This window comes from Pteropus medius, unplaced genomic scaffold (assembly GCF_902729225.1).
Source record: "Pteropus medius unplaced genomic scaffold, Ma_sr-lr_union100, whole genome shotgun sequence".
Taxonomy (NCBI): domain Eukaryota; kingdom Metazoa; phylum Chordata; class Mammalia; order Chiroptera; family Pteropodidae; genus Pteropus; species Pteropus medius.
In genome coordinates, this window is record NW_024340696.1 from 8,746,584 (window position 1) to 8,772,287 (window position 25,704).

General features: G+C 33.7%; 1 protein-coding gene across 2 annotated transcripts in view; it reads right to left on the reverse strand.

Annotated features, from left to right (window-relative positions):
• The window catches only part of DCDC1 (doublecortin domain containing 1), a 367,143-nt gene that overhangs the window by 293,053 nt on the left and 48,386 nt on the right, over positions 1 to 25,704 (reverse strand). For both annotated transcript variants that reach the window (XM_039866324.1, XM_039866327.1), the window contains exons 6-7: positions 23,051 to 23,256; positions 9,122 to 9,215 (exon numbers count right to left, since the gene is read on the reverse strand). In XM_039866324.1, coding sequence (XP_039722258.1) covers positions 9,122 to 9,215; positions 23,051 to 23,256 — 300 coding nt within the window. The remainder of the gene's footprint in view (positions 1 to 9,121; positions 9,216 to 23,050; positions 23,257 to 25,704) is intronic.

The window sequence follows — 25,704 nt, forward strand, 5'->3', positions numbered from 1 at the left end:
GATTTGTCGCACAGCAATTGATAACAAATACAGATTTTGGATAGCAGATAGTACAAAGTTATTATTCAAAACATTTGCTGCATTTCCTTAAAGGAAAATTATACTTCCCACCTTATTCATATCAGGATTCGCCAAGTGACTTGCAATGTCCTTCCCTGTGAAAGGATTATACATTCTCACACTATTGAATTAAGGAGATGGTGTTTGACTTGCTTTGACGTAAACTAGAACAGGTGCAGTGCACCTACAGTGACGTAGAATGAGTGAAAATAGACCTCTGTGTGAGCAACGGAGAGTTTTAGGGTCATTTGTTACCATAAAATAATATAATATATCCTGAGTGATACAAATTGCTGACCTTTGAATAGATGGAGAATAGAAAGATTATTGAGTGAGCATAAAATAGCATAAAAGGTAAGAAGGCTGGGCACTGCACAAGTCATTGCACTGTCTAAGACACTGAAGGAACTACTCCAGCTGTAACAGAAGGTGCATGTTGGGAAGTTGTGAGATGTGGGTAATAACATTGAATGAGTAGAGTTAGACTATAAAATGAAGGTTCTCGAATGTCAAGATATAGAGTGTGAAGGTTATGCTGATATGTAAAGTTCTGAGAAAAAAAATTACAGCATACTTCAGAAAAATTACACTCAAGCAACATAAAAAATTAAGATGTAGGAATAGAATTAAACTAACTAATGAATAAAGATAATGTGATAATACTTATGAATACAAATAGCTAATTGTATTTGGTATCTATTGCTTCACTAATGCTGCATAACAGACCACTTCAAAACTCAGCAGCATAAAATGACAAGCATTTATTTAGCTCACAAGTCTGCAATTTAGCTAGGTGGTTTTGCTGGTCTTGGCTGGGCTTGCTCACATGTCTTGGAATCAGCTGGCTGTCAGCTCATCTAGGGTGACGTTGGCTGAAATAACTGGAGTGAATTGGTTCTACTCCACTTCTTTTTTAAAAAAATAATTTATTAAAGTGAAATTCACATACAAAATCAACCATTTTAAAATAAACAATTCAGTGGCATTTAGTACATTCAAAATGCACAATCACCACCTGTATCTAGCTTCAAAATATTGTCATCATTCCAAAGTAAAATCCCTTATACATTAAGCAGTTTTTCCTCATTCCCTTATCCGTCCAGGCCCTGGCAATGCCAATCTGCATTCTGTCTCTATAGAATCTATTTTAGATATTTCACATAAATGGAATTATATGATATGTCACCTTTTGTATCTGGCTTCCTCTTCTTAGCATAATATTTTCCAGGTTCATCAAAGCATTATCAGTATGTCACCCCTTTTCATGGCTAAATAATATTCCATTGTATGTATAGACTATATATGTTTCTACATTATCTTTTCACAGATATTTAGTTTCTATCTTTTGGCTACTATCTATAATATTGCTATAAACATATATGTGCATGTCCTTGTTTTATTATTTGTTTTCTATTCTTTTGGGGTTTATACCTAGGAGTGAAATTATAGGGCCATGTGTTTATCTATGTTTATCTATGGTTATCTTTTGGAGGAAACACCAATTGTTTCCAAACTGGCTGCACCATTTTACATTCTTATAAGCAATACACAAGTAATTCTGGAAAGCAAGTAACACACAAAAAAATGAGACTTATGGAGGGTCCTTGACTAGGTGACTTCACGCTTTGATGGTGCTTTAATATGCAAAGACTATGAGAGTTTTTGTTTGTTTGCTTTTTAACTTTGGTGGTATATGGCAGCTTACATAGGGTCACGTAAATGAATTTACCATTTTGAAGATGTATTTTTACCAAAAGGCTTGTACATGGAGAATACGGAGTTTGGCCTGAAATTTTATAATAGGCAAGGGCTATGTAGAATTTTCAACTTGATGGGTCTCAACCTAAATGCGGCTGGGATTGTTTTCCAATAGCCTTGGCTTTCAGAAAATGCCAGCCAAGGAGGAATGGATGATGGCTTTAGTATACTGAGGCTGTCAGTGGAGGCCCTAGCACCCCTAGTTAGTCATGCTTGCCCTACTGTGCAGGCTACTGGTTCTTACTCTTCAGTATCACCTGACACTGAAGGCAAGTACGAGATTGAGATTAGGTCATTTTAGGCACTGAAATGTAGAACATTTGCTGCTTTTCTGTGTTTTGTAAACAAATCTGCAAGCCAGGACTTTAAACTATGACAGCAGCTGAGTTCTACATGTGCTGCAGTGAAGTTCTATCTTTAAATTGTTAGTACCAGGCCAGATTAGGCAGCACTAGACCCTCTGTCTCAAATTCAAGTCTTCATTATGTTATTTAATGCTCTGCATTCTGAAGAGCAATGAATTGTGGATGAGCTGACCTTAGATTCATATAGTCTATTCACAAACTTTCAAAGTAAACTCCACCAATCCAGTTTGGTTCTAAATTGATTTATCATATAAATTTTTACCATGATTCTAAATTTCAGAAACCTAAACTACAGTGTCGCCTACAAAAAGATGACAGATTTATTATAAAAAGGACTCCATCTTCATTAGTTTAGGTAGAGAAACAATTTGATGAAAGTATTACAAATCTAGGAATCAGATTTGCTAAAGGAATCAAAGAGAAAGTAAAATGGTTTAAAATATGTTTCGATCTTATAGACTCATAGATATAGAGAACAAACTAGTAGTTGCCAGAGGGAACATGAGGGTGAGTGGGTAAAAAAGATGAAGGGGTATAAGAAGTGCAAACTTCCATTTATAAAACTCATAATCCATGTGGATGTAACCTACAGCACAGGGAATATAGTTAATAGTATTGTAATAACTCTGTATGGTGACAATGATTACTAGATTTATCACAGTGATTACTTTGTAAGGTATATAAATGTTGAATAACTGTTCACCTAAAACTCATATAATATTGTACGTCAACTATACTTTAATTGAAAATAATGTAAAAAAATAAAATGTTTCAATCTTATTATCAGAATAGAGCAGTGCATGCAGGAAAACAAAGACGGGCCTTCTTTAGCTGGAGGAGGAAAGAGGTTTCAGACTAAAGGTAAACATCTGATCTAAGCATACACACTTGACAGATATGAAAAAGAGAAACCGAGATCTTGAATGCCAGACATAAGGGTACAGGAGATACATGCAAATCTAACTGCTCTTAAAGATATTATTATAAAAAGTGAAAATAGTTTAATTCTTACAAAATCAGAAACAGTAACTGGGGCCCAGTGAAACCTAACAGGAATAAAAATAAGATCTTGGAGAACAAATTCAGACTCCCCAGAGGATCTAGAATCCGGAATACTGTGAAGAGGTGGCATTTACATTACAGATAAATTAATAGTAAGAACAACTAGAGAATCTCTTTTAAGGACTGGACAATTATACAAAGAGTACACATAAAATATGAATAAATTGGAGAGGGGATACAAGGACAATTAGTATAAAATACTTTACATACATACATACATACATACATACATACATACATACATACATACATAGTGAACTCTAAAAATTTATGGGCCTAAGATTAAGAAAAGGCAATGACAAGGTGAATTATATTACAGGGATCCAGGCAGAACAATAATAAATCAAGGAATCCAGATCTAAATTAGATGTTAGACGGTGGGAAAATATATCCTGGATGAGATTTTAACTCAGGGAGGTGAAAATAGAGAAGACTGGTTTGAACAAAGGATGCTATTGACGAACTTGGAACTTATTGACTTCAGATCTCTCACTATGAGACTCTGCAAAATATATCTAGAGAAATATGTTAGAAAAACACAAGTGTGTACCAGAAAGCAAAGGGAAAGTAAAAGAAAAACAAGAACTCCACTGTAGCAAACAATGCAGCCCTAAGCATGTTAGAGAAAGGAACTTTTTTGAAAGGAACAGGAGTATAATAGAGGCAAACCCCAGAGGCAAATCCTAAATACTGCAGAAAAAGAGGACAGAAATGTCAACTCAAGATCAGGAGCATTAAAAGACAAGGAAATTCCATGTCTTCAGTAGGAAATGGCAGTAGTGGTCATTCTCACTGGGCACGTAAGAACATGAGCCTCAACAACATAAATAGCTAATTCAATTCAGAAATAACCAAAAGTTATTCTCTAATTGGAATCAATGTGGAGATGAGGGGGGAGCTGTGAAGTAGGTTTCTTAGGCTTAAATAATACCATAACCATAGCTGTTACAGCAGCTACTGTGACCCAGGATTGAAAATACTGCTCCCAAGACACGGTGGGTGCTATGCCACCAGACAGGGCTCACCCGAGGTTCAGCACGCAGTCCAGAAACACGGGACTCAGAGGAAGAAACATATTAGATGCTTGGAATACTTTACAAAGGGAAATACCAGTACCTCAGACAAGTCTTTATGACTGGATCTGTAATCAATGAATTTTCCAAATGTTTCAAGAATACAACATTCTCAGTACCTCTTTGAGAAGAATAATAATAATAACAGCAATAATAATGATAATTATATAATGCTTACCAAGCATCAGATACTTGTTTAAGAACTTCACATATAATTCACGTACAACAACCTATTAAGATAAATACTATAATCTCTTTTTTTACAGATGAGAAAACTGACTCTCAGGGAAACTAAATAATCCATCCAAGGTCAGACAATAAGTGATACATGCTGGAATTTGAACCCTGGCTCGAAATTTAGAGCACTTAACTAACACTTTATGCAGCCTTTTAGAGAGAGGAGACAGTGTGCACTGGTCTATTTTTCCCTCAAGATAGTATAAATACATGATGCTATAATTAATGCCTTGATGGGAAATTGCTTCCCAACAAGTTATGGCACAGGTCATTGACCCTGCTCAACAGCGCAAATCAACTGGCATCTTGAAAAGACTGACCTAAAGTATGTTTTCTCTTCTTTGACTTCCTTCCCTTAGTCTCTGCTATGGTCTTTGTCAATAGCCGCATGAGTCCAGATCATGCCAAAAATATAGGGTCCTGGGAACATCATTTTGCTTGGAATGGCCACCTTAAAACTGGGGATTAACTGCTGTTCTGAATGTGCTGGGTGTGGGGCTGATATTGTGATTGTCTTTTGGTTTGGTTGCAAGTAGGACACATGATAAAGTTGGTGTAGACCCAACTCAACTTCTGAGGTCCTGAGGGATGACACCCACAGCAGGAGCCCAGACGGTAGCTCCTGGAGAAACTCCAGCTCAAACCAGGCATCCAGAAGCCATCTGGCTGACACTGAGAAGAATAAAAATTAGAGGGGACTTTATTTCTTTGAATTTTAACTAGAGGAGTTTGGACTTTTATTGGACTTTAACTCACAAAGATAAGATTATTTCATTTTGGAATTCACTTCTGTGTGGACTTAAAAATTTTGTTTTTTAATTTCTTTGGGATTTTTATTCCTTGAATTTAATTTCTTCGCAAAAAGTTGATTATGGGCAAGAGTTAACATTTAAAGTCAGGGTATCTCTATGTTATTTGAATTTTGTGATTGAAATATGTTAATTCTGTCATTTAATCTCATTGCAGAATCTCTAACGAACTTGTCAGAGAACACATAACTATTTCGGACAGTGTTTTAGGGAGAAATGAAATAGGAAGTGAAAGTTCAATGTTCCATAGCACGGCCTTGGAGACAAGTTAATTGATGCACTTTCTAGAATTTTCTATGGTAAATTTCATACTACCTACCAAGATCTAGAAGGATCCACGAGAGCAGGGTTTGCTTATTTAAACAGCAGCGCATGAAGGTCCTAAGAGACTGAGGATCTTCTTTCTTAGGTGGGAGAGTGACTCCTCTGATTCATCATAATGTAATAATTTAGCCAAAGAAGTTAAGAGAACAAAAATTGGGGCAATGTTAGAGGGAATGAGAGTGTTATTATATAACTCCATCAAATGTGACACTATTTACATGTATTCTGCCACTGTTGTGTACTTCTGTAACACCAAATAGCTCATATATGGTTGGTAAATAGAAGAATAATGTCTTCTATTATGGAAGTTTGGTTGGTGAGTACGTTTTTCCCTGGGCAAGGAGGTCAAGAGAGTAGGGATAGAATTCTATTCTTTAGCAGGAAAAAAAAAAGACCTTAGTTTGGCTGCTGCACTAAGGTTCCTTTCCCAAAAAGGTGCGTTCCTGGCCTTGCATGACTCTGTGGGAGTTTTGCTTCCTCCTGTGACTTCCTTAAAGGAAGCCCCACTGGCTCAAACCTCTAGTAGATTTGCATCTGCATTGTCTCACATGCTATTGTTTTTGTGCAGTTTTAATATGCTCTGAAGCATCACTCTGAAATGTCTATCCAGATTGTTTACATAATCTCCACAGTTAATTGTTATTTTTAGTTAGTACTCTGGTTTTAAAGGTACATAGATTTTGAATAGTCTTCCTCAACCCTATGTTTCTCTTAACCCTGTTATTTTGGTGGGCATGATTTTGCAGAATGCATTTTCACGCATATATTACATCCTAGCAGTAATGTTATACTATCATGTTGACTATGACTTTTACATAGTGGGTAGGTGTCCTCTACAGAAAAAATATATCTATACAGGAGCCATCCTAAATAAGTTTTCCACAAGTAACAATATAAATTTATTTGTTAAAGTTTTCTATGGTTTAGAAATCTGCAATTTGCAAATCTTAAGAGTTTTTAAAGGTTTTATTAGACTTGATAAAGTAAAAGTAGTCTAATGTAGTGTCAAATGTGCTCGTTTCTCATAGCATATGAAGAAAACTTGAAAATATATCTAACTCCAAAAAAAAAGAAGAGATATAAGATATTTTATTTTGTGTTACTTCTAGTCTTTGGTACAATTACACTTCTAATCTATGCTTATAAATAAAAAGAAACTTATAGAATTTGACATTAGAATTTATTAAATGATTTTTTCTGATCTGATACAGATCAAGCAAGCAAAAAAAGTTCTACATCACATTGGAGTATTAGCATTTATGTAAATTAAGCCACCTTGACCATTCCCAAGCTGAAGTTCAGAAGACCATCAAACGTAATAGTTTAGGGAACTCAATCATTTGATGCACAAAATCACACTAACAAACAAAGAAAAAAGAAATGCAGCAACCTAATGCTAAGTGACTAGGGTGCTACAGACTGGAAGTTCCTTGAACAGGATTAGCTTCTTTAAGTATTTTAAGTCCAGTGAACGTGTTATGCTTCCACATGTTAGTAGTTGCATAGGCTAATTTCAGCTGGCATAAGCTTTTATAAGTATGCAAAAATACAGGGCAAGGCATGCATTAAAATGCGATAATAACACACTTCTGGGACATGTGAAGCATGAAGCATGAATCCGAACGCCTCTGGCATCCATGAGGTATCAGGCCTCAGAGTCAGAGAGTTTCTGTTTTGATAAGCAATTCTATTATACCACATTTGGGAAAGGGGGGAAAAAAATCAACTTTCTAAATATAAAACTTTCATCTTAACCTCATAGTTTCAATTCTAGCAATGTACTCAGATCTAAAATTAAATTACAGGTGAGCTGGAAATAATTCAAAGCTAGATAGGGTCTTAAGAAAGTGTTATTTATTTATTTTATTAATGGAAGCTTAAGAGTGATTATAAAATATTGTTGATCACATAGAAAATTTAGCCAGTGTGATGAGGGAGGAAAAAAATGCGAAAAAAAAAATTAACTTTATTAATGATATCATCCCACTACCCCCAAAAACACCATAAGGTAAGATTCCCTGTGTTACATATGTAAGACAGAGTAAATACCTCTCTAATGCTTCTAGATAATCGTTGTCTACAAGTACTTTGAAATCTTCAGATGAAGCTCTTAATAAAATTAAAAATAACTATCATATCTAATAGATATATTTTAAACGACCAAGAAAAGTAGATTTATTTTCTAAATGCACGCACATATATATTATCCTTAGCAAAAAAAATTTTAAGAGTTATAAACAATAATTATGAAAATATCACAGTGACCACTCGATAGTATCAATTAAGGATGTTAAAGCCAGGAAAGTTTGCTTTTATAGAGTACAAGCAAGGATGTTAGAAACAAATGAGAGTATCCAGCATAGCCATATCCTAAAATCATTTAAGAGTTGTCTGGATCTAGCCTTGCAGTTAAAGTATATGGTACATGGAATTAAGTTTTATATAAAGTAATAGGCCTATAACAGCAGCATATTTAATAGTGCTAACAATAGCACTATTAAAATAATAGTAATTGCTACTAAAGTAATAAAAAGTAAATTTTTAATAAGTAGAAAGTAAAAGTAAAAAGTAAAGTAACAGTGGCAATTACTACTAAAAGTAATTTAATAGCACCAATGAGGAATCATGGTATTTTTTCATTCAGAGACTAGCCACTCAGTGCCTTTAGAAATATAGATGGAAGTCTCGTATCTTGGCAAAGACATACAATAAAATTGTTTAAAGCACATATTGTAACTTTTGCAAAACCTCTAGATGTTAACCAAAACATTTTTCTAAATCTCTACCTGAACATACAGTAGTGCAATTTCTCATTTTTTCTTTCAAAAGCTGTATACCATAGAAATGAGTCTGTTAAATTATGAAAAATTTATCACTTTGTTAAGTTATGGCTTACTAAGGTTAAAATACTCATCAATTTTTTAAAAATCTAAGTTTGCTTTGTGCTTTACACTGAATATTTGTGTGTCCCCACCCGAATTCATATGTTACAACCTAATCCCCAATGGGATGGTATTTGTGGGTGATTAGGTCATGAGAGTGGAGGCCTCTTCTACCACGTAAAGACCCAGAGAAGACAGCCATCTAGTAGTCAGGAAATAGGCCCTCAAAAGACACTGAATCAACTAGTACTTTATCTGGAACTTCCTAGTTTCCATAATTGAGAGAAATAAATGTTTGTTGTTTAAGCCATCCAGACTATGATATTTTTGTTATAGTAACCCGAATGGACTAAAATATGCTGAAATAAAAGATTCCCCAAATCTTAATGTCTTTTCATGATTTCCCTTTCTATAAGAAAGACATTATCCATGTTATAATTAAACTGTTTTTATTATATCTGTTTTCCTTTTAAATGTATAAAGTAAAAACAAAATTATGTAAATGCCTTTCAAAATATTATCATATAATTTACAAAATCGTTGCCACTTACCTTTTGAAATATCTTTAATTTTTCTGCCGTTCAAATCAAAAAGATATCTGGCTGGTGAATTTAGGTTCATTCTCACTGTGCAAGTATCTAAAACCTACACAGGAAAAAAAAAAGACCTATAAATAATTTATCACAGTGACCTCTGGCTAAATTAAATACATACCAACACTACCACTCTCACTGGCAGAAATACTTAAGGGAGATAATTCAGTATACAATCCTTTAGCCAATCTTCTCTGAATACTATTAAGGATCTATAGTTGGTCCCGTAGACCCCAAACAGATGTAGCCTCCTCTTTAGGTTCTTGATCTTTCCATTCTTTATGTTTACCTCTCAATTTCTAAATATAACAAATCTATTATTTAGAAGCACAACAAAGTACTTTGGTACAAATTACATTCCTTAGTTACTAGAGAAGGTTCGATATCTAAATATCCTCCAAAGGATATAAGGCTATAATTTACCAATTAAACTAAGTAAAATATGAGCCATTTAAAAACCATCCCATTTATTTCAACTAAAATCTCAATGATTTAAAATTTTTTTTTCGAATATTGCTGTCTTTGAGTCTTAAAAAAAATCAGTCGAGAAAATTACATGGCTTTCTAACTCAAAGATTCCTCTTTTCATTGTACTAAAACATCAGTACAAACATTTGTGCAAGCCAAGAGTTTAAGAGTTTAAGAGTTTAAAAAGTGGCATTAGAAATTCAGATACTAGAAATTAATAATGCATCATCAACACTGTCATTCCTCCTACTTTCAGGATAAAAGATCCTTGCAGCGTTTAAGCAATGCCAACCTTCAGTAATCATTTTCTCAAAGTAAATTATCAGTGATATAAATTAATATCGATATAAATTTCTGTAAAAAGCCTTGAAATGAAGCCTCTACGTGCAAGGCCCTTCTTATAATTCACAATCGAAAAGTATTTAATGGTGCCATCTTCTTATAATATTAAGGTTAATTAAGACATTTCCAGCAATCTGTACCTATTAAGCTTGTTAAAATATTACTTTTACAAATTCACATTTCATTAATTTCTTACAGCTAACATTGTAGAGAACCCTCTGATACTGAAATTTAAAACTATCATGTTGTAAAACCAGACTCTCCTTGACAAGCACCTGGGAGAGATTTTCCACAAAATCTTTTTAGTTTAATCTATTTGTTTACAGTTCTGGGAGTCACCTCCATCTCAGGGCACAGCTGGTACAGGGTGCAGCTTCTGAAATGGCCACCATGGAGTTGGTAAAGTTATACAATCTACAACCTCTGGATTTGGTTTGTCACTAGCCCAGTCCAGGTGAGAGAGTATGCTTAGCTCAACACCAATGGAGGCCAAGTGAGCCAAGTCAACAAGCCATCAGTTCCAACAACGGTGTCCTCCTCAAAGACAAAGAACCCGGATATCTTTTAACATGTTTCTATAAATCAATGCCCAGCAGTGTAAGCCCTGATTTACACTTCCCCACACACTCTCTTTAGCAGAGGTCAGCAATTCTGGCCACGGTCTATTTCTATATGGCCTCTGAGCTAAGAATTGTTTGTACCTTTTCAACTGTTAAAAACATAATCAAAAGAAAAATAATATTTTGTCACTTTTCCACAGTATATGAAATTCAAATGTTTGTACCCATAAATAAAGTTTTCTTGGAAAATAGCCATATTGTTTATTCACATATTTTCTATGGCAATTTTCACACTACAGCAACAGAGTCGAGTAGTTTCAAGAGAACTTATGGACCATAAAACCAAAAATATTTACTGTTTGGCTCTTTATAGAAAAAGTTTGCCTACTCCTAGTTTACTGCATCATCATTCACATAAAGTTCTATGTTTTCTTGTCCTTTATACATTAGCCTCAACCCCTTCATCCATTATCCACTCTAAAAATGCTTCCCCTAATAAACAAAATTGACTAAACGTTCAGCTTCTTTTAAAAGAAACCAGGTTTTCTTCTGAATTCACTAATTTATCCACAGCCCTTGCAAACACTGGGATTTTATTCTCTCATCTCACATAAGTTTAAGTTTGGAAAGTGTTACTTACAATGCTACTTCAAGATAATTTCTCCTCAATCCTCTTATTGAACAAACAAAACAAACAAATCCTGTCTCCCTGAAGATCCTGACATTCAAGTGTACCATCTCCCCTTATTCTAGTCATCTTTCCTCATTCGTGGATAAGATTTGTCACAAAAATCCTAATTCTGGGTGACCTTATTATCCACTCTCCATGCACACACCAAGAAGCGTGGTGCTTCTGGAGAAAGTCACACAAATGAACACATCGGCATTACCATTATTCAAGGTCGCCAACCTCCATGTTTCCTCAATACTGCCCAATCATTCCTATTTCATTTCTTTGGTCAAATCTCTCTCCCTTCACCACAGTGAATATTTCAAACCATCGGTGCTCTCCTTGTCTCCACCCAGCTTCTCCTCCCCTGTTTTTCTCCTTATTTTCAGCAGATAGCATGACCTCCTATAGAGAGAAAATTAAAGCCTCATCTTCTTGCTATCAGGCTACAAGCCTATCTACTTCTACACCCAGCCTCTCTTTTTCCTCTAGTTTGTTATGGGAGTCCCTGCTACTATCTAAGGCCAATACTCCACCTACGTTTTCAGTTACATTTGCTCTCCACATTTAAAGCAGTCTATATTATCCATCATTTTGTTTTTCTCAACTACTTCTCAACTAGATTTTTCCCACTGGCACTTAAACATGATCAAGTCTTTCCTATCTTAAATATTAAATCCTACTTTACCCCACATCTCCCTCTAGCTACTCTTCTTCACAACTAAATCTCTTAAAAGATTTATGCATGCTCTGTTTTTCCCACTTCCATTCTTCCCACTATTCTCATGCCACTCCAGTCTGGTTTTCAGTATCGTTTAACTGAAATAACTCCCACGAATATCACCAATGGCTATCATGTTGACAATCCAAAAGACATTTTCTTAAATCTCACTGATTTTGATCTTTGAAAAATGTGTGTTTACTTCCTCTTTCTTTAAACCTCTTTCCCTCTTGAATTTTGAAATATGATAATCTGCTAATTTTTCTCCTGCTTTTTGTGTCTTCTTCATGGGCTCAACCTCCTCTATTCATTCACTGGAGGTCTTCAAGATCAGTCCTAGCCCTCTTCTTGCTTCCTTCTAAATTCTCTTTTAAGACAATCTAATCGGTGCCCTCAAAGTCTTTGTCTTCCATCTATCTACATACTTACAACTTCCAAATTGATATGTCTATCAAATACCAAACTTCAAAGTCATCCTTAATGACCTTAACTCCTCATTGTCCCTCGCCTCATGTACTCAAGTTATTATCAGGGTCTGTTGATTTTATCTTCAAAAAAATCTTAGAAATCCACCCACTTTCCCCATTTCTATTGCTTCACTTTAGTCCAGGCTGTTATCTGGCACCAGGACTCTGGCGACAATTAACTTACTGTCTCCCTGCATCTACCTGGCCCAATCAGCTTGTTCGCCACTGAGCACCAAAGTGATCTATTCAAAACTCTAAATCTGGTTACCCTCTCTTCCACTCCTAACTAAAACCCCTTACACGACTTCTCATCACTTTTTTGTGAGGAGGGGGGCAATATCTCTAACCTGTCCTATGAGGCCACTCTTTCCCTCATACACTGATCTTTCTATTCATGGAATTCACCGTTTCCTATATCACAGAATCTTTTCTGCTATTCTCTCTGCTTGAAAAAGATATTATCCTCAATGTCCTCTGTATTTACCCAAATAAATCATGCTTGACTCTTTTCAGAAGATTTTCTTGTGCCACCTACTCCACATTTAATAATGTAACTATTTTACAAATGTCTTTTTCCATCACTAAACTAAAAGCTCCATGAGAACAGGACCATAGCTGGTTTCATTCATCACTCTATCCAAGTGCTTGACAGACATCTGTTGTCATAAGAATATCATGCATTAATGAATGAGTGAAAATTAGTATATATTATGTCTAATTTACATGCATTTCATCATGATTTTTATATCATTATTAAGTCTGATAAACTTAGCAAATAAAGTTTCTGACCAATTCTATAAAATTATGCTATAAGTATGTATGATCCTAGAAAAAATTTTTTCCAAATAAAGCTAATTATTTCTAGTACCAGAGCACTGACCTTGTACTGTCCTTCAGAAATAAAATAAAACCTCTTCACATTTATAACAATACCCTTGGTTGCTTTGCCAACATCCCTTCTCTATCTCACTCACACTCTCCTGATTTTGTTCAGGGGTTTACCCTTCCCCTTCTGACTCAAGGAAGGCTACAATTATCTTGACTGATCTAAGTTAATTATGGTAGTCCCATCTCCATTGTCAGTTTGGGTTCTGGCCAATGAGACATGAGAAGGGGATTCTGAGAAAGGCTTTAGGGAAGAGATGGTCCTTTTCTACCTCTGGACAAAGTTGTACCTGGCTGTACAGCAGCTATCCTGTAACCAACATATAAAAAAAAATAAAATCCAGAAAATTATAAAGGACATAAAGGGAATCCTGTCAGACTATGCATGGAACTGCCCTATCTTTGGATTTCTTGCTTTCTTTTTGCTTAAGTCTGTTTAAATCAGGATTTTCTGTTATTTGCAGTTAAAATCATCCTAATAGGAAAAAAAATGTTTTTAGCCCAGCTTCCTCAAATGAGAAACCTTGCTTCAGTTAATTCAATTAATATTTGTACAGAAAATATATTATAACAGTATTCACTATATAAACCTATGAAGCAAACCATTTAATTAAAAACCTAGAGAAGAATTTTAGAAGAAATATAGCAAGCTGAAGACTGTGAAAATGGATGAATAATTATAAAATTAATTCACTGAATTACTACAAATATTTCACCTTTGGCAATTAGTTATACTTGTTCAGTAGAAGAGAACTATAATTTATCAAGAATATTTTGAGAAAGAGAATCTGTTTTTATAGATTTTTTTATTTTTGCTAACTGAAAGACTGTCAAATACACTAAGAATTTTCAAAAAATTAAAGTGTAATAAAATATACTTGGTGTAACTCTCTGCTAACACCAACATTTTACAATGACTGATAATAAAAATTATGATCTTTATTTTAACCTGAAGATGCCATGAGATTGAGCTGAATTTGTACCCATCTTTTCAAGTAACTTAAGGTACTTTTCTGTATAAATCCTGGAGATAAATTTACTGGGCTGTTACTCGTCTTATTCTCATAGAAATAGGTGATAGAATGCATAGCAAATTTAGTTATTTGATCTTACCAGTAATGAACATGACTATGATTTGTAAAAGCAATTATTTCTTGTGAATTTGATATGTAGGTGTTCTGGCATTTTATTATTAAAATGTGAATAAGAAGTAGATAAACAGAGGAGATTTTCTAAATAATCTATTAATATGTACTTCTTGGATATTTTATCCTTAAGTGATCTCTTCTTAAGAATAATTAAATAGCCCAGATTACTTTTACATTTTTATAATTCTAATCATATTATTTTTGTTTGCTTTTTAAATCTCCTATTTTGATGTAGACTGTACATAAGATAAACTGTATCTACTTTAAGTGTGCAGTTCAATGCAGGTAGAAAAATGTATCAGTGTAACCAGCACAGCACTCAAGATATAGATTATTTCCATTACTTTCCAAAATTCCTCACGCTCTTTCCCAGTCGCTGTTCAGTATCCTTTGCCCCAAGCAACCACTCATTGCTTTCTGTCAGCAGAGAAGAGTTTTGTCTGCTCTACAGTTTCATGTATATGGAATTACACAGCATGTAATATTTTATATCTAACTTCTTTCCTTTATCACAGTATTTATTCATTTTTACTGCTGAACAGTATTCTTTGGGGCAAATATATCACAATTTGTTGCTCCATTCACTTATTGCTGAACATTTTTGAGGTGTTTCTGGTTTGAGGTTATTATGAATAAAGCTACTGAACATTTGTCTAGAAGTCCTTGTATTGGCATGTATTATTTCACTGGGTAAAGACAGCAGGTCCTCAAATAACAACATTTTATTCAATCTTGTTCCATTATAGCTTTGATGAAATGCCCTAGGAACTTAACTCTTATTTATATAATTAGCCTATGGTAAAATTGGTTTCATTATGCATCGATTTGCTTAAAGTCACAGAACCTATCAAGGACATTAAGTAAAGACTTCCCGTACCTAGGAAGGGGTTGCTAGAATGTGTGCTAAGTGTATGTTTCTTTATAAGGAATTGTCAAACTGATCTGCAAAGTGGTTGTATCATTCTGAATTCTCATTAGCTATATGTGGGACTTCCGCTAGCTCCAGATTTTCACCAAAATTTAATACTATCAGTTTTTTTTAATTTTAGCCATTCTAATGTATTCGTAGTGGTAACGATGTGAATTTAAGTTGAGTTTCTTTGATGATTAGTAATGTTGAGCACCTTTTTATGGGCTTATGGTCAGTTCCTATGTCTTTTTAAAAATCTTTTAACTTTTTTTTTATTATCTTCTTACTGTTGAGTTGTCAGAGATCTTTATATATTCCGAATAAAACTTTTTCGTCAGATGTGTGTTTTCTGAATATTTTTTCCCAGTCTGGCTATACTTTTCATTTTATTAATGCTTTCTTTTGAAGAGTAGGCTTTTTAAAAAAAATTGGATAAGGTACATTTAATTTTTTAAAATTTTTTGTTATTAATTTTAGTCCTATCTAAAAAATCTTTGCTTACCCAAAGGTTGTAAAGATAGTCTCCTAAGTTTTCTCTGAAAATTATTAAAGTTTTACTTCTTTATGATTAGATCTATGATCAGTTTTTAAGTTTTGTGATGGTATGAGGTAGGAATCAAGAAAATTTCTTATCATACGGATATCTAATTTTAGCAATATTTATCAGAAAGGCTATCTTTTTCCCCATTGAATTATCCAGAATAATTTACCTATAAATATATATTTTTTCTTCTATATAATTTTATAAACCCATCCAGTGATTTTTTTTTCATTTAAGATATTATATTTTTCAGATCTAGAACTTCCTTTGGTTCTATTTTTAGTTTCCATTTCTCTTCAAATTATATTCATGTTTTTAATTCCTTAAACATATTTATAATAGTTTTTGAAATGTCCTATACAAATAGAGTTAACAACTCTATTTGGGGATCTGTTTCTATTGATAGACTTTTCTCCTACATAACAACTACCTTTTCTGGGATCTTCATGAATTCCCCATGTGTTCAACAAATCGCCTTCCCTCTGACTAGTCGAAACACAAATGTTGCCTGATCCTGTGCATGCTCCCAGAGTTGATTCCTTTTTACGTTCTCATTAGTTGTTCTTTCACTGGTAGTTTTTGTGCCAGGCTTTGCGGAATACACCCTGTGTATTTATCCAAAGACACAAGGACACCCATAAGCGAATTTCGGGAACCGTTCCTTAAATAGCTCCCTCATTTATGGCATATTAGGGAAAACTCCAGCCATTTTAGCCTCCCAGAACATCAATGTCTTTCTCTTCACCTTGTGGAGACCACTGTATTTTTCTTGAAGTCTCTCTCTTTATACCACAGTCTAAAAACTGCCTCTAAGTATAAAGATGGGATAAATTGTGGGACTAACTTCAACTTTTCCTATTCTCTCAAGTATTACAATCTGGTGCTTCTTGTTGCTAATGTCTAAAAATAGTTGTCTCATATATTTTTGTTGTCCAGTTTTCAGTTATTTAAAATGGAATGACTAGTCTGATACTAGTTACTCTGTTATGACTACAAACAGATGATTCATGATTTTTTAATGATTATGTTAACTCATTTTTAAGTTAGGAATTGTAAATGTAGGCAAAAGTATACTTGTGGCAGTCTCAAATAATAAAAAAAAATATTGTTCTTGAAGTCATAAAATGGGTTCTAGTCCCAGCTATTCCAGTTGATCCACTTTGGATACGACAGTTAACTTCTCTAAGCCTCAGTTTTCTGAGTCACTTGATTAGATGATTTCATAAAATTCTGTGATTCTAATATCCAGAAATTAGATAAAGTTCATCAGAGATATGTAATGGGAAGGTATGTATGGAAACTAATTTGATAAACCCTTCCATTTAACTATTATCATTATATTTTCTTAATTCAATGTATCAAAATATAAAATATAAAACTACAAGATAATTTTAATTAAAAAATAAATAAATTTTATCTTTTCAGATTTAATATCATGTTTATGCCTTAACTGTTTAGGGGAATTAAAAGGCATAATGTTAAGAACTATCTTTAATTATCATCAATAAAGTAAATCTTTAGATTAAAATTTCTCATTTGTTCTTATTTCAGTTGAGGAAATCCACATTATTTTTCTCTAGGATTTCATTCAAGAAAAAATTAATTCTGAATACTGAATAATTATGATATTCTAAAATAATCCAATTGTATAACCCTAAAATTCACATTAAATACACAGAAGATAATTGGTTATCTAGGGCCTCCTGAAAATAAACTATATAATCCAATTCTATATTTTTTAAAATCTGCTTTCATATTTTCTAATCTGGTATTAATCCCTGGTATGACCATTAGACTAATTTTTAAAGTGATAATAGTATCAATGGGCTTTTCCTCATATATCATAGAAAGTTCTTTAAAGAACTTCCAGCATACTAATTATGCATGACCTCCCCTGTCGGAACCTGTGTTGAGCATCCTTAATCAAATTTTGTTACTCCAGGTGCTCCCTTTTGAATCTTTTAAAATGTTCTCTAAATTCTTTTGCCTGCACTATTGGGAAAACCTCTGCTGTTATAGTTACTGATTTGTGTGTGAACATTCCACAATCATAATATTATGTTGTACTTTTTTCCAATTGAATTGAGCCTTTCTTAAACTTGAAAATTTCCTTAAAGTTGTTTCATTTGTTTAGACTTATTATTTTTAAAATTAACAAATAGTGAACATCATGGAAGCCTAGATTTTCCCCTGGTTTAAAGGCATCTGAAAAAGTCTATTATTTATTTATATCTTGACAGTCATAGATGAGTAATTCCCTCAATACTTATGTGATTTTTCAGTAATATTTATATTTCCTAAGTCAGAGTTGCTGTTCCTTCCTGCTGACTTGTAGACATTTTCCTCTTCCTAATTTCTGAACTCCCTGCACTAGTTCTAATCTAGAAACCAGTGATCTAATTTCCTATAACCTGTTTTCTCTGTAATACAACTTATCTTCTTTCTCTTAAACCACATGAGAAGTATAGGAGAACAAACAAGAAGTCTATGAAGATTTCCATGAATTAGTAAGTTTGAAGTTTTCAAAACACCAGAACAAGAGTTCTCAAACTTTAGTGGGGCTAGGAATCATTTGGAGACATTTATTGAAATTCAAGTTCCCAGACCCCACACTCAGGAGATTCTTAATTCAATTGGCCTGGAGTGGGACCACGTGGCCTGGAGTGGGGCCACATAGCCCAGACGATCCTGATACAGGAGTCCTATGGACCATACACTGAGAAATACTGCAGATGCTTTGCCTGCAATAAATATACAATGTTTTCAGGTGACAAAAGGGAGTATTCTGTTCTTATTCAAGTAGTCTGAAATTATGTTTTCCAAAGTGGGGTGTACAAACCCCAGGAGACTGAGCAAAACAACCCATTGAGGTAGGAAGAGAATATTAGAATTATCTTCTCATCTTAAAAAATCCACTTTAATCAATGTTAAATAAAAGATTGACACTTGTCATTTGAGAGAGAAAGAGGAAGGGAGGGAGGGAGAGAGAGAAAGAAAGAAAGGAAGATAGAGGACGAAAGAGACAGAATGAAACAGAAAAGAGATACTAGTACCAAAAATTCTGGAAGCCAGAGGAAAGATAATTAAGTGGTAAATGACTTACTTAGCAGAGCAGAAATATCAAAACTTAAGCTAGCAGAAGTAAACTTGCTTTGTATTTTTAAACCCCTCCAAAAGGCTCAGAAATTTTAGCCATCAGTTACCTCTAAAAAATGAGGCTAAAAACAAGTTGACTGTGTCTATAAAAAGCAGTTAAACCCTTAGAACCCTCCCTCAACAACAAGTTTTCAAGGCAACTATACTTCTGCCATCAGAAGGAAGACAGAAGATTGATTCTCTGGAGAGGCTAAACCAGAGGAACTCTGGAATCAGAGACACTAGGCAGATCTGAGAGTGAGGATAGCTTATTGAAAAGAGGAAAATTAAATGAAAATCTACATATTGAAAGTGCAATTATTAGCCCCCTTCTCCACTTGCCTACGAACTCTCGAATTGGCAGATTCTATCTGGTAAAACCGATCAGCCCCAGAGAAAAGATCTACAGACACTGACAATTAGAGACCTCCCCGATCCCCACCCTCCCAAGAAAAAGCCTATAGTCAAAGCACTCTCCTACGAAATCCATCCCTCAATAAGACACACCTGTGACCTGTGCTGAAGAGCTTTTTAATCAGCTTTTAGCTCTTCGCTTTTAAATATTGATGAAGGATTAACTCTTCACTAAGAAAAGCCTGTAACAAGAAGGACCAAAAACAAATAAACAATGTTCAACCAGGTACTTAGAGAAAGCAGAGACAGCTCAGGGAGCGGAAGTAAAAAGAATTCATTGGATTTCCCAGATAAGAAAATTAGGTTTAGTTCAGCAGATCAATGTATCAAAATGGGAGTTCCATGAAATAGAATAGAAAAAGCACAGAAAAGAAGACTTATCAAAGAAATAATTGAACAAAATTTCTCGTAAAGAGAAGTATGAGATTTTTCAGACTGGAAAAACAAACAAACAAAAAACACCTTAGTAGTACACCTAGCAAATCTTGGAAAAACTTTTGAACTTTAAGGACTAAGAGATGATTCTAAATGTTTTCAGAGAGGAAAAATTAAGAGCAGGTCACCTACAAAAGGTGAGGAATCTGGATGGTACCAGAATTCTCAGCAGCAAAACTGAAAACGAGAAGCAATGGAGCAATATCCTTAATATTTAGAGGAAAGAACTGTTTGCCAAAGTCTCAGAAAATTTATCTCCCATATTCTCTTTCTCAAAAAGCCACTAGAATATGCACACAATAAAATAAATGAAGATAGAAGAAGACTAAGGAACTAGGAGAAAAGGATCTAATAGAGGAGATCTCAGGTCTTGGGGACAAACAGTTCAAACTGGAGCAAGAAGACAGAGGTCTTTTTCATTTTTTTATTCATTTCATTGTCGTTCTCATTGTTCACCATTGTAATTGCATGCCATTAGCTATAGTACATAGAAAACCAAGCAAAAAACAAATAAATATAATTATAGTAACTGCTGAGGGAAAAAAATAAAGATTTCTCATAAAAGAGATGCTATCCTGGATAATAGAAAAATTCACACGGCTTAATACCACTTCTCTGACAAAGATTCTAAGAGATAATTGAGGGAAAATACACTTATCCACCACAATGCTAACTTTAAAAAGTTATGTATCTAGAGCAGACATTTTCATTTTCCATTTACTTTATTATCCTGTGCCCACAAATTTTTCTAAATACCTTTTTCAACCCATGGATAATGTTTAGCCTGTACCCCACAGTGGCAGGTGCTGTGTGATTACTAAAACCATACCAATTAATTCTAACATCTGATTCAAGTTTCAAAGGAATGGCCCATAGTTCTGAAAGTTCAGAGTGTAGTCAAAAATTATATCACTTTAGCCCTCATTTCAAATTTCTTAATTACTGAACCTCCTAAAATAAATGAGTTTCTTTTTGATTTTGCACTTATGATTGAAATACTGTCATTTCTCCTTGGCTCCATTCTGATCTCAGAGAGATCATTTCATGCTTTAACTACTTTATTTTACCAACCATCTTCAATAATTCTCTCCTTATCCCACTGCAATAACCTTCACCATATTAGAGTGCTTTACATTCTACTTCAGTTTTATATTACTTAGTAAGATAAAATTTTTAAGTAATCTAAATTACCGTTTAAAATTTTAGCAATCTAAAAATAGCCATTAATTCCAACATTTCTAATGTTATCATAAAAGAGAAAATAATTTGTGTTTCTCCTATGAATATGCCAGTAATATTTCTATTACTGATTTGGAATTAAATCTATAAACAGGGCATTATCCTGTGATTAACAAAAAGGCTTTCAAAATTTTAATTTTAATTTACAAAATAATCAGCTAGCCTAATTTTTTCCCTCCAAAAGGTTCTATTGACACCCAAGGCCATTGCATTGCCTCCTCTCTCATTTACCTCATTCTTAAAAGTGATAACTAGACAAATATTTACAAGTACAGTTATTACTGAATCATATCCTGAGTTTCATAAATTGTAAAAATTCTTTAAATTCTACAAATTGTAAAAAGAAAAAAGTAAGCTAAAGAATTCCTTGATCATTCAGTTTTAAATAAGTTGTTCTCTATAGTCAAAAAACAAAATAGCAGTGACATTTTTATATACACTCAACCTTTCATCTAAGAACATGTAATCTGTAAGAGTGACTATTACCCCAATTTTACCACCAAGGCATAGAATTACAGAAACTGAACTGAAGTGAACTGAGAGGTTATCTAATCTCACTTCTATCTCCAAGAATGACAGCATTTTAACAATCCAAAAGATATATCCATCTTCTCTATTTTTCAGAACCTCCAGGGAAGATGTTACAACTTGCCTTAGCAATTTACTCTTGTGTGTAAAATCCCTTATTTTACTCATAATCCAAATCTGCAGATAAGAAGGAAATAAAAGCTGGCTTCCCAGCTTCTCAGTAAATGCACTTACCCAGTTGAGATTGTCAAACCACCACAAAAATATGCAGATGAAGAAAAAAGATATTTTGATAACAAAAATTTCCAACACCTAGTCAACGATTCACCTGTTTCAATCAATAATTATTTTGAAAATAATCTGGTATAACAAAATGATTTATACCTATCTTGATTTCATAATAAAACTTTCCCATTAGTAAGAAAATTAATTTCAAAGTATTCGATGTGTATTTATGAGTCCTAAAGATGAGAATGGCAAATATTTATTGGGAACTTTCTAGGTGCCAGGCATCGTACTCCATGAATAACATCACATTGAATCATCACATAGTTCTGTGAGGTGGGCACTGCTGTTATCCCCATTTTTTAGATAAAGAAATTGAGGCTCAGAGAAGCAAAGCTGTTGAAGGTCTCAAATATAGTGAATGATAAAGCCAGGATTAAAACCTAGACAGGTATTTATAATACTTATTTAATAAAAGTTAGTTATTATCAAGCAGCTTTAAGATTGGTTGAAAAATCCTTTTCTGTAAAAAAAAAAAAAAGATTTTTTTTCAAATTCTCATTATTTCCTCCATATTTTTTAATATAAAAAAATGATCCTGGAAGGTATATTAGCATCTTCTTAAAAACATGCACTTATATAACATGTGATACTTTAAAATTTGTTTTTTAAAGTTTGTTTCTTACATGATTTTCCTTAGGCCCATTATATTTGCTTTTAAAAACATACATAGGCACTTTAAACTGAATCTTAGTTACTTCAGACTTTACTTATTCTTTTGAGGAATGGGGGTGCTTCTAGATCTTATCACTTTTTGTGAAAAGTTGCAGATTTGAGTTTTGCAGCTGGGTTTGATTGGCTTCAATCTAAATATTGAAAATATTATAAAATATTTTATATCTTATAAAATATTGTAACCAACTAGAATAATTTTCCAAATGTAAACATAACTTTTACTAGGTAAATGGCCAACTTGTTAGCCAAATAATTTCCTGAAATATTTTTGCTTTACTAAGGTAATTTATGTTGTTGGAACAATAAGCTTACTTCTAAACAGCTAAATTTTTGCATTCTACATAATGCCTTATTAATTTTTCAATTAATTAGTTGACACTGAAATTTGGAAGGAAAACACGTGTTTCCAAAGCCACGAAAACTTTGAAATTTAATTTATACTTCAATATATAACACAAAAATACCTTTTTCATTGTATCCTTTCCCACTGTAATTTCATGCCCATCACGCCCCATGCCATTCTTAAAGAACAGAATTCGGACTGAGGTCTTCTCAGTAAGTTTCTTCATTCTAGTAGAAAGAACAGGCTTGGTTTTCCGTCTCTTGACATCAGTAGGAAGCATCAGCCCATTCATTGTCCAAGTTACTTTCTTCATTAACAACAGATGGTCTAGAAGAGAATTTTTTTTAAAGTCAAGTCAATATTTGGCTTCAAAATTAAAAATGGACACATCATGCTTCCCCCTCCCCCTGCTACCTATATCATATACACTGGCCAGTCTCCATTTAGATGCTGGTTTTCTGAAATGCTACCACCAGCTTCCCACTAACCGTGACATAAGCTGTAGCAAGCTGTCTGCTCTGATAGCCTGCATAAATCATCATTTCTGAAGGGAACAGATGTTCAGGATATGAAAGAGTAATACAACAATTTAGTCCTAATTAAAATTCACCTTAGCATGCCTCTATCACTGATCAGGCATGCCTCTATCACTGAGCTGAAGGGGTCTATAGAAAGGGTCCAAGGTCCTTTGCTTACTATTATACAACATGGTTCCTAAACTTTTGTGTTTTTTAGGGTTGGGAAAACACTTTTTCTCACTTTAATATGATTTATTATCTATGTTGCTTTAAAGATGATGACTCCAAATAGTAACCTTATGCATAATTCTTCTCCTGTGACTAGAATAAAGGTGGCTTCTAGGACATTTTTGGTTGGAGATTCAAACTATTTCACTGAAAATGAGAACTAGTTTTGCATTAACAGTTTACTTTGACCTATACATTTTCAAAGATGTGTGCAAGAATTTAAGTTTCAAAACTCCCACTAATATTACTGGGAGTGCAACTAAATTACTATGTATGACTTTGAAAATGTAAGAGTAAGAACAGAAGAGTAGTATATTGCATACTAAGTTGCTATCAGCATTCCTTTCTTTTCAAGAGGCTTCATTTCATAAATAATTTGCACCTGAGTTATTTATTTTATTTGTGCATTCAATTTATTTTATATTATATTTTCTTTTCAAATAAACACAAAAATATAATGATCCCTCCCTCCTAATGAGAAATAACATTTTATTTGCATATAACTGTAAATAGCTGCATTCGTTTGCCCAAATTTTCAAATAATGCTTTTCTATTAGAACTCACCTTGAAAGCAACAGGGCCTCTTTGACCTAAAAGTGATCCTTTACATAAAATCTATGATAGTATTGATATGCGATATGAGCCAGCGGTTGTAAATAATCTTCAAGTCCCAGAATGGCCACATTAAACGTTCAAAAAAACAAGAACACTTGTCTTTCTCTCACTGTCTCTCTCTCTCTCTCAATCTCTTTGTCTCTCTCACGCATATATTCACACACATGTACATACACACAGGCAGAAATATGAGCAAAACTTGAAGAATAAATTAAACTAGATTATAGATATGCTTAAGCCTTCAAGAAGAGAAAAAGTATTTTTACAGTTACTGTGTCATTTTGTAATCTAAAATTGATAGAAATTAGAATTAGAAATATAAGCTAGAAGTTAATGAGGTTATACATGCCCCCGAAGAATTGAAAACAGTTACTCAAACAAATACATGTACACGCATGTTCATAACAGCACTATTCTCAATAGCCAAGGGGTGGAAACCAAATGTTCACCGATGGATGAATGGTGAACAAATTGTGGTGTATATACACAATGGAATATTATTCAGCAATAGAAAAACTAATACATGCTATAATGTAAATATAAAAATGTAAATATAAAAAGCGATATAACTCTCTTTATATAAAATATCTAGAATAGGTAAATCCATAGAAACAAAATGTAGACTACTGATTGCCAGGACCTGAGAGGATGGGGGAATGAAGAGAAATTTAATAGATAAGAAGTTTTATCTCGAAATGATGGAATGTTTTGGAATTAAGTAGAGGTGGTGGTTACATAACATTTTGAATGTACGAAATGCCACTGAATTATTCAGTTTAAAATTATCGATTTTGTGTTATGTGTATTTCATCACAATAAATAAATAATGGAGGAAGAGGAGGACAAATGGTTAGTATCTCTCTGAAAATAAAAAAATCTCATACTTGGGAAAAAAGTTAATAAATTCTTATAGTTTGATAGGTGTTTACCCACAATGTGGATGCTCTGTACCCTCTCCCCGAGATGCTTTGCACAGTGAGAAGGTTATAAACCTTCAAACTAGGTTTGAATCTCAGCTCTGTTATTTAGCGACACTAGATAAGCTATCCCTCCCTGCATTTCTGTTTCTCGTGTATAAAGAATCTAGTGGGCACTACTCCACCATCTAATGAAGATAAATTTTTTATATGTTAAAGTACCTAACACATAGAAGTTATTCCATAAATGCTTCTTCCCCCACATCCCTGAAATCTTATGGTTATTATGGAGCATTAGAGTATACTAATCATTATATCAGTGAGGGTCCAACAAGAAAAACAGAATCCACTCAGAGCATTTGAGCAGATGAAACTGACTGCAGGAAGAATTGGTTAAGTGATGGAAAAGATTGAGAAACAACCAAAGGACAGTGAGGCAACCCCGAGATTTGCAACAGGAAGAAAACAAGGCCAGAGGGAGGAAGTGTTACAGGTGC